This window comes from Medicago truncatula, chromosome 8, assembly GCF_003473485.1.
Source record: "Medicago truncatula cultivar Jemalong A17 chromosome 8, MtrunA17r5.0-ANR, whole genome shotgun sequence".
Classification (NCBI taxonomy): Eukaryota; Viridiplantae; Streptophyta; class Magnoliopsida; order Fabales; family Fabaceae; genus Medicago; species Medicago truncatula.
Genome location: NC_053049.1, coordinates 31,249,248 through 31,258,783, shown reverse-complemented (window position 1 = coordinate 31,258,783; position 9,536 = coordinate 31,249,248). Strand labels below are relative to the sequence as shown.

General features: G+C 34.1%; 2 protein-coding genes and 1 non-coding gene across 3 annotated transcripts; 2 read left to right on the top strand and 1 right to left on the bottom strand.

Annotated features, from left to right (window-relative positions):
• Positions 1 to 460: 460 nt before the first annotated feature.
• On the top strand, positions 461 to 542 carry TRNAS-GCU (transfer RNA serine (anticodon GCU)). The gene has a single exon. It is a non-coding gene; the product is annotated as a tRNA-Ser (tRNA).
• A 169-nt stretch (positions 543 to 711) lies between these two features.
• On the top strand, positions 712 to 5,154 carry LOC25501435 (IMPACT family member in pol 5'region). The gene is made up of 6 exons (XM_013590663.3): positions 712 to 998; positions 1,079 to 1,120; positions 3,035 to 3,150; positions 3,393 to 3,498; positions 3,641 to 3,694; positions 4,697 to 5,154. Exons 1-6 carry the CDS (start codon positions 753 to 755, stop codon positions 4,853 to 4,855), a joined length of 723 nt encoding a protein of 240 aa, XP_013446117.1. The 5' UTR covers positions 712 to 752; the 3' UTR covers positions 4,856 to 5,154.
• A 2,091-nt stretch (positions 5,155 to 7,245) lies between these two features.
• On the bottom strand, positions 7,246 to 8,384 carry LOC25501434 (uncharacterized). Its single transcript, XM_013590662.3, has one exon. The coding sequence runs from the start codon at positions 8,259 to 8,261 to the stop codon at positions 7,491 to 7,493; it is 771 nt and encodes a 256-aa protein (XP_013446116.1). The 5' UTR covers positions 8,262 to 8,384; the 3' UTR covers positions 7,246 to 7,490.
• Between the last annotated feature and the right edge of the window lie 1,152 nt (positions 8,385 to 9,536).

Sequence of the window (9,536 nt, the reverse complement as noted above, 5' to 3'; positions counted from 1 at the left end):
AGAAATCTATCTGAAAATTTGGTGTTTGTTTGGATTGAGTGGAAAGTTGTTAAAATTATGGCGAATTATCGTAATTTTGATAGAAATTATTTGATGGAGTTTCTATGAAAAATTGTGATATTGCCGTAATTTTGAATAATACATTATCCGTCAAAGCTTACACTTCATATATATACATTTTAAGTAATACACGTGGATATGTGTATATTAACATTTCTGTGTCAACGTTGTGTTAGTGTCAGTGGGGTTTTTGTTTGCCTTCTACTTCATTTTTCAGTAGTTTTGCAAAGGAAAGAAATCTAACTTTTCAATTTTAAGTAATACACTTGAATATGTTTTTCAGCATGAGTTCAATAAAAAAAACAACCAAATACGTTTTATTAAAATAAATCACCAATTAATTTATGTAACAGAGAAAACAACATTTAAAATCGTAAACTATAAGTGCAGTATCAACAAAGTCGCTTTGGCCGAGTGGTTAAGGCGTGTGCCTGCTAAGTACATGGGGTTTCCCCGCGAGAGTTCGAATCTCTCAGGCGACGATAGATTTTTTTTCATCAGTTTTTTATGAAGCTTCAAATATTATACACGCTCACGTGCAACGTGTGCGCCCAGAAGCATATGACCATGCAAACTTTCTCTCCATTATCTAATAAAAAAAGTGTTAAACAAACAAAAAATTATGTGTAAAAAGTAAAATAAAATAAACTAAATAGTTTAGCATTATTTGAGAAAAAGAGAAATGTTGAGAGATGCTTGTGGCAGCAACGATACCCATTCATCATCACCATCGTCACCACCACCGCATCTACGCTTCACTCTTCGCCATAGCCAAGTTCACCACCATGGCCAGCACCAGCAGCAGTAGTAACAATTCAGGTGCATTCACAACAATCAAAGAAAGAGTCACTTTTGAAAAAGACATTAAGAAAAGCAAGTTCATCGCCATTGCTGGTTCCGTCTCCGATGACAAATCTGCCATGTCTTTCCTTTCTCAGGTTTGTTATTTCCCTTTTTTTTTTTTTTTTGTAACATAGTGAATAATTTGATCATTTTGTTGGACTTTGTTTATTGTTAGGTTCGGGATCCAAAGGCTACCCATAATTGCTGGGCTTATAAGGTACCTTAAATGTTTTTTTTTTTTAATTATTGATAATAAGCAAATTAATTCTCAAAATTGTGAAGCACTGACATAGACACCGAACACAAGAGTGGCACTGACACTCGTAATAATGTGAGAAAATGACATAATTAAATGTAATCGTATGTGTTAGTTTTGCACACTAACATATGTCTGACACGTGATCGACTAAAAGTGTATGTGCTATAGAGCGTGTTAGCTATATGTTTGTAGAGGCCAACATATGGTGTTCTTCATGGAACCTGCTTCAATGCCAAATCACTATGACCAAATGGCATGTAGAATTAGGGAGTTAAATTTATCTAATGTGTTTGAATAAAAAATGACGTCGCATTGATGATGAGGACGAGTTCAAATATGACTCTAGCGTGTGGACATAATAGTTGAGTACGACTCAAGAAATGCTCTAGCATGGGTGAATAAATTGGATTTTTGTTTGTGGAAGTTGAGTTTTTATTGCAACAAACTGCAGAATCTGTTATCTATGCTAATTGATGGTACAATTCTCTTTTTGTCCATGTTAATTGAGAAGCAAAAAGTATTGTGGATGTTTTGGCAAAGGAAGGGAAATGGGTAATTTGGTGCTGTATTTATGGTGAAAACTACTGTGAAATGGTATGAAATGATGATACTGATGTTTGATTGCGCTACATTAGGCTATTCATTTGTGTTGGATGAATTTATGGTAGTGGAGGTTGACATGTATTGCATCTAAGTATTTGGTCTTAAATTGATCTAGTTTTGTATTTTTAATTTCATGCGGGTAGGCATTGTGTTATGCAATTAGTTTAGCATTTGGTGGCCTCTGAAACGAATCATGCTTCACCTTTTTTTAACATCTAATTTTTTAGCTTCAGAAATCCGACCTATTATTTACCATGCTCTAGTGCTGTTTATATGCTCTAAATTAGACTGCATAAATGCTTCAACGGTGCTGTGATCTTGATAAGGTATTGGTGTATGAGGGCATGTAATTGACACAAGCTTTATTGACTTAGATTCTATGGCTGTTTGCTGTTAATGTCCTTGTGATGTTGCTCCCTTTTTGTCTTGGTGTTAATACGGTGGAGAATGAAGATCTTTTACTGCCATAACCAGAGTGTGAAGGAAGTAAGGAACTGCATATGTGCCCTTTATGGAGTCTTCATGAGAGATGGTTTGCCAAGGAAGAGTGTAATGCTGGGTGATATCCTATGGGCATGAAGAACAATAATTTGCTATGTTGTCTGTGCTTTTTCTGTGTAGACTGTAGTGCTCTACGGATCAAAGTAGAGCTCCATTTTTCTTGAATTTGGTGTACTTTTTCTTACATTTAGTTATAGCACATGATTAGGTATCCTGTGAAACTCTTGAATTTGGTGTACTTTTTCTTACATTTAGTTATAGCACATGATTAGGTATCCTGTGAAACTCTTTATCGAAGGTGCTGAGAGAGTGTACTAATGATACTGAGCTAAATGTTATTTTAATATAATATTTACTTATCGAGTCATAGCCTGGCTTTAAGGACAGAAGTTAACAGATGACCATTTTGACTGACACATTATAATTTTAAGGATGTATTTACCAATGCACAAAATTTTAGAACTATTTTGATCGATGTTCACGATTTTAAAGACAACTTTCCTATTCATTCTATTTTTAATAGGTTGAAACACTGACTAAGCGATTTGTATTTTGGAATGAGGAACCTCTAAGTGTTCTTTACCAGAAATTCTTTTAGTCTCAGACTCACAAGTTGTATCTTCACTAGTTGGTTTTAATTTCTTTGATTGAATTGGAACATAGGAGAGGCACAGTAAAATTGAAAACAGAAAAACATAACAGTGTATAATGTTATTAATGAGTTTCTACTACTTCTGCACGTTGCTTATCTTATCTTTTGTTCAACAGGTAGGGGATCAATATCGGTCCAATGATGATGGTGAACCTTCAGGTACGGCTGGGAAACCAATATATTCTGCCATTTCTACTTCAGGAATAGATAGAGTAATGGTGGTTGTGATCAGGTTAATACTTTAACAACCTAATTTTAACATTTCACATATGTATATCAATGTCAATTAATTTAAGCTAATTACTTCTGTTGGTTTGCATGAGTTCAACATCTATTTTTTTTTAACCATTGACAAAATAGCGGCTGTATGTGTGCTTGTGGATTTTTTTTCTCGTTCATTTCAAGGGTTAAGTATTTCATCCTTTGATATTGGATTTAGAACATGATTGTATTGTGATCTATATTGAATTTCAGGTATTTTGGTGGAATCAAATTAGGCACTGGAGGATTAGTCAGGGCTTATGGAGGAGTTGCATCAGAATGTTTGAAGAATGCTCCAACCTGCCTTGTGAAAACAAAGGTGGTTAATTTCTTAGCCTGTAATGCATCTTTGGTTTTATCAATAGATTCTATACCTAGAGTTTCACTTTCTTGATTGATTTTGGAACTCATTATTATACTTGTGATGTGTAAATTTATGAGTAAAATTATGAAAAATGTAGGTGCCAATGGGTGTAGAAGTTCCCTTTGACTTACTTGGAGTACTCTACCATCAGGTTTGTTCTTGCATATTTCTAATGATGACTCCCTGATTAAGAATATCCTTCTTATAGTATGACCTGGGTAGGCTAATAAAATAGACTGGCGAGAAGTATGAGATTTTCTCAAAATTATGTTTGGATGTTCATATTTAACCGTTGTAATTAATGAATTCTACATCGGTTTTGAACCGCAAATCTTGATTTGTTTTATCAATTTCTTTCTTTCTGTCTGGATAGTGTTGTTGACTTTTGCTCATTAGGATTTGTTTGGAAGAGGACTTTAGGAGTGGAAGAGAGAAAAGAGAGGGTTATGATGAACCGTTCTCTTGATTGGAAACATTTTAAAACAATTGGCAAGATAGGAATTTTTGAAAATCATCCTTTATAAGTTTTCTGAAGTTCTGCCAAATTGTTTGATTCTTTACATGTAAACAAGGTAGAAGTCTTTAGCATCCCTTCCTCTTTCCTTTGCTTCCACTCCCTCCCTTTTATATCCTAACTTCCAATGAATGCCTAGAGATTTTGCTGGTGAAATAACTCTAATTTAGTAATTTTTATATAACCTAGCTTCTAGTACTTGTGCTGATAGTATTTTAAGATGGTAAGGAGTGTACCTGTATAAATATGGGGTATGTATATAAACAAATCGACGTTGTACTGTCATTACCGGCGTTGTCAAATAGCGGTGATAATGGACACTATAACAACAGATTTTAATGAATCCACTATGGAAACCATGGTACTATCCTAGTTTCTCTATTAGGGCCACAGCGCCAGGGGGTTTGCTAGCTGATGTAGCCAACATATTTTTATAATTGACTTACTTTAATTGCGCTATGCGGCTTCCACTATTACCCTGCAACACTATCTGTTATTATTTTTGGCATTCCACAATCATTTTTGATAAAACTAGTCATAACTACCGCTCGAATCTCTTGCTTTAATTGCAAGAGTTGTATGGTTGTGTTTCTGTTAAATGTATACGCATCTCATGCTCATTGCTATTGTCATTTACAGCTGCAGTCTTTTAATGTTGAAGATATGAAGCAGGATTATGATACGGGTAAAGAGGACATATCCATGGTTACTTTTAAAGTTGATTTTGACCAAGCTGAGAAATTGGAGGATGCACTGAAAGCCAATTGTAGCAGAGAATTGAAGTTTTATAAGCGTTGAGACTTGACACCTGATTTGAATTATATTTTTCATGCACTATTTTTCTGATACATGGTAGATGCAACTTCGTTTGAAGATGTGATGATGAGTGTGGCACAAACAGGTTCCAGTACATACTAAGGTTTTGCCTTACGTGCTGCCAATAGACTAGTTTTCTGATATGAGACCTGGTTCACACCATGGCTTTAGGAAATTATTGTAATTTAGTAGCTTTGATACACTTTGTAAAATCAGTTGAATCTTTTACATATCTTTATTTATATATAAGGGAATATATTTGCTTTCAGTGTTGAAACATTTATCTGGTATAACTCTCATGGCACCTGCTAGTAATTTGTATATTAGCATTATATGAATTATGATATTCATGGGCATAAATGACACCCAAGGGTATAAGAATGACTAGGACATAACACACTGAAGAAAAAAAATAAAGTATGGCAAAATATGGATGAATAGAAAATAATCAATACTCAGTCAAAAAAAAATCAATACAAGAGTAAAGAAATCAAAGATAAAATCATCGAATAAGGACCCGTCACTGACCTAAAAATCGAATAACCCAGATAAATTGGGAATGCATATCGATATAGTCAAGTTCACTAAAACCGCCCAAAGTAATTATAGAGGGAGATTTTATGTTTAACTGTTAGATATTCTTATGCTCCATACATACCAACTTTTCATTTCAACAGATGATTTTAACTTATTTATCTTTTATCTCATTAACCCTAACCTAAGCTCTTGTCTCCCTTCCTAATTTCTGTCTTTCCCGAAATTCGCTCCCTTACACAGCTTTTCTGCCTCTCATTATGTTTCTCTTCATTGTCCATTAATTTCATGTGTAAGTGGTTTGGATTTCACTTCTCTTGAATTTCATGGCCAAGCTCGACAAGCATCGTGCTTCCGCTAGAATATCATCGTAGGCTCGCTACGATACTAACTACATCTCCACTAGAGCTCAATTGCTGCCCAGCGAAGAAGCACACGTGCTACAATTGTCTTCATATGTGCCAGATCCGTTAAAGTGCGTCACATACTCATATGTATTCATGAATGTATTTTCTTTCATGAGTATCTTTTTCAGTTTGAAATATTTGTATTTGCTCCCTTTTGTTTTGCTCTTTTGCTAAAACTTGTGTATATTCACTGCATATTGCCTTTTGAGCAAACCAACGGCTCAAACTTGTGTATGTGCTATTGAAGAATTTCACGCAGTTTCACACTGTAATTTCTTATGATCATTACTTATGATCAGTTTCACACTGTAAATTTTAATACGGTTTGTCTCGATTGTTGATCCAAATCAGATGCTTAATAATAGTAACTTTGTCATGCAATTACTACAACAAATTCATATTCGTGTATGTTTGATTGTGCGTTGACAAAAATTTATTGAGTGAAGTGGTGAAGTGATTTTGTAAAACTGATTCCAAATAAAAATGATTTGAAAGTAAAATGATTTATGTTTGAATACATTAATATAAAAGTAAGTTGAACTATTTAAATGTAAAAATTAATTTTAGAATCAAAAACTATAATTTCTAAAAGCAAAATCAATTATTCTCGAACAACCAAACATACCAAAGTCAATTATACACCTTCAAAATCAATTTTAACCTCTTTAAAACTGAAGCCAAACATATCATCATCCTCATGAGGAGATTGAGGACATTCCAGCTGTGGTTGTAATCATTGAATTTGAAGAAAATAAAAAGATTTTGCAGTACTTTAGGTCATGTATGTAGCAGTTTAATAATTACACTTGCAGCCCATGTTAGACAATTATTAACTATTGGCAGTAAAAGCTAGCAATCTGGTCACTCAATCTTCTCATATCTCATAAGTTTTCTTTGATAAAAAAAACATAAGAATTGTTCATCAACCTCAAATTATCTAGTTTCTCACCATAATTATCTCCTTTTATTAAGATTTGTATCCTAGTAATTTAAGTGCATCAACACAGGTATAGGCTGATAGCACAAAACTCAGGAGATTCACAAGAATCTGAATCACTAGATTTTGTATAGACAGCTTGCCTGTTATCCAACTTTAATTAATAAAAAGCAAAAAATTAAAATCACATGAATTGAATATCAAGGCTCATTAGTCATTATCAACTTCAGCATATATGAGAATCTCAAAAAGCATTATGAACTTCCCTTCTAAACACCTGAAATATTATTTCATTAAAGATATCACAATCAACTCAATTTCACTCTATTTTATGCTTTAAAAATCTGCTCAATTTCTGTCTAATTCATTCAATGAATAAAACTCCGACATTATAATATGTCATACATACCTGTCTAAATCAGAGACCTTAGTATTGAATGAACAATCCAAAAAACAATCAAGCTAAACCAACAAACAATATTCCCAACAAAACAAACTGAAAAAAAGAACCAAATCATTAAGAAGAAAGATTCACATTCTCTTAAGTTACTCATAAGTCATAAGTTAAACATGCATTACCAACTTAACTAGTCCTACACAATATTTACAAGATTACAACATGTTGAATCTACTCCTAAAATCTCCAACACAAGCAAAGCATAGCATCTTTTCATACACATAAAAACAACATAATCCACAATTTCATCATTTCCCCCAAAATACACTTCAAATTAGGTTTTCACATTTCCACTTCCATTTCTTCTGGATCAGATTCAGGGTCAGATTCACTCTCAGGAGCAAACGCTTTCACTCTAACTCTATTAGCCACAGTTTTGATCCTCATCTTCTTTCCATCAAGTTCAAACTGAGACCCTCCATCCACAGGATACCTCAAAGGCAAACTCATATGATAGCAATAGTATTGTTCCTTTCCCTCCACCATAGACTCTGAATCCGGGGGATTCACGGCTGTACCGTGAAATGTCCTCTTACAATTTGCACATCTAAGAGAACAGTCTTCATACTTTCTCTCATATTCATGCAAATACCAACAATAAGGACACATAGTCCAAAATGACGCAGCTGAAACATCATCTCCACGGATCTGGCGTTCTAATTTTTCTAGTCTAACCGGGTCAGAGAGAACATACCAGGCTTCACGGACTCGCATAAGAGCTTCATCAGCAAATGGAAATTTGTTCTTGTTTGGGTCAAGCAGTCGGACGAGGGTTTTGAATTGCTGCCGGATAAGGTCACGGTTTGCAGCTTCTGATTGTTTGACTCTGAGGATGGAATAGTAGTCTGGGTGGCGGGTGGAACCCAATCGGAGTGAAGAGGCTTCCAGTACATCGACAACAGCAAGAATGCGATCAAGTTGTGCATCAATATTAGCGTCGGATCTTGGCTGACGACCGATGAACTTGCGGCAAGAATTGAATAGTCGACGTGAGAGCATAGCAACTCCTGTGTTAAGAGAAGAGTGGTAGGGCTCGGAGTCATTTGTTTCCATTGTTTTTCAGTTTGAAGAAGACTGTGACTAGTGAGAGTGAGAGTGAGAGTGGAGGAGAATGCGGATTGTTATATATACACGAAAGCACATTTGTTTAGATTTTGGGAAGGACAAAAGGCAAAGCATGAAATGAGGCAACTTTATATTTTTATATATTTGATAAATGAGATTATTTCCCTTTTCCATGTGGAAATGTTCTTGGGTTAACAACCATTTTGGTCCCTCAGGATGTGTTTGGTTTGGAAGAGAAGTTATAGATAAGAGAGAGTATGAGAAGATAGAAAAAAGTGAGAAATAAAATAGATTTGATGTATTATTTGATATAAAGAGAAAGAGAGACGAGAGAAATATAATTGTATTTTAAAACAAAACAACTTTATACACCCTTTGTCCCGGATTAACTGAGTCATTTGTTCAAATCACACGTATTAAGACAAATGTATAAATGAAAGAGAGAGAAAAATGGTTTTAAGTGCTCTTGTTAAGTATTGATCTATTCTCCACTATCATAAATGCAAAGTGGAATATATTGAATTGAGAGTGATGAAAATATTATTAATTAGAGTTATAAAGGGAAAAAAGTAGTTAATGATGTATTGAAAAGTGAAATGGCTGACTTATTTTGTGACACTTTTTTATTGAAAATGACTCAGTTATTATGGGACGAAGGAAGTATTATTTAATTTGTCTTTTATGAAGCTTAAAATGGAAAACTATAGGGAGGAGCACTTTTTCGGCTCTTTCTATGCATCAATTGAGAGATTGTTTTATTACATGGGACCATCTACTTTTAGTCTTTCTCTCTTCTATCTCTCTTGTTATTTCGTTAATATTGTGATATTAAACCTTCAATATATTTATTTATTGTCATATAAGTACATATTTATTGTCATTTAAATCCCTCTGTGAAAAAAGTTATTGTGAACATTAAGAGATTCTTTTAGCGTCAAAGACAATTTTGACAAACGGAGTGCAATGACTATTTTAAAATTTTGATACATCGATGGACTATTGTGACTATTTGTTACACATTCAGCGACTAAAATGACTATTATCCAAATGTTTTTAGACACTATTTCAACGTCACGTCTTCGATTCCGACACCGCACACATTTGGATAAGGGAATTCAAAATAGAACAAACCAAATAGCGAAACTGTAAACCAAACCAATCCAAATTGAAACCACAAAAAACCGTATTTGATTCGGATATATTCAAATCATTTTCTTACTGAACTGCATGGTTCGGTAAAGTTTGTAGTTTTTATTTTACTAA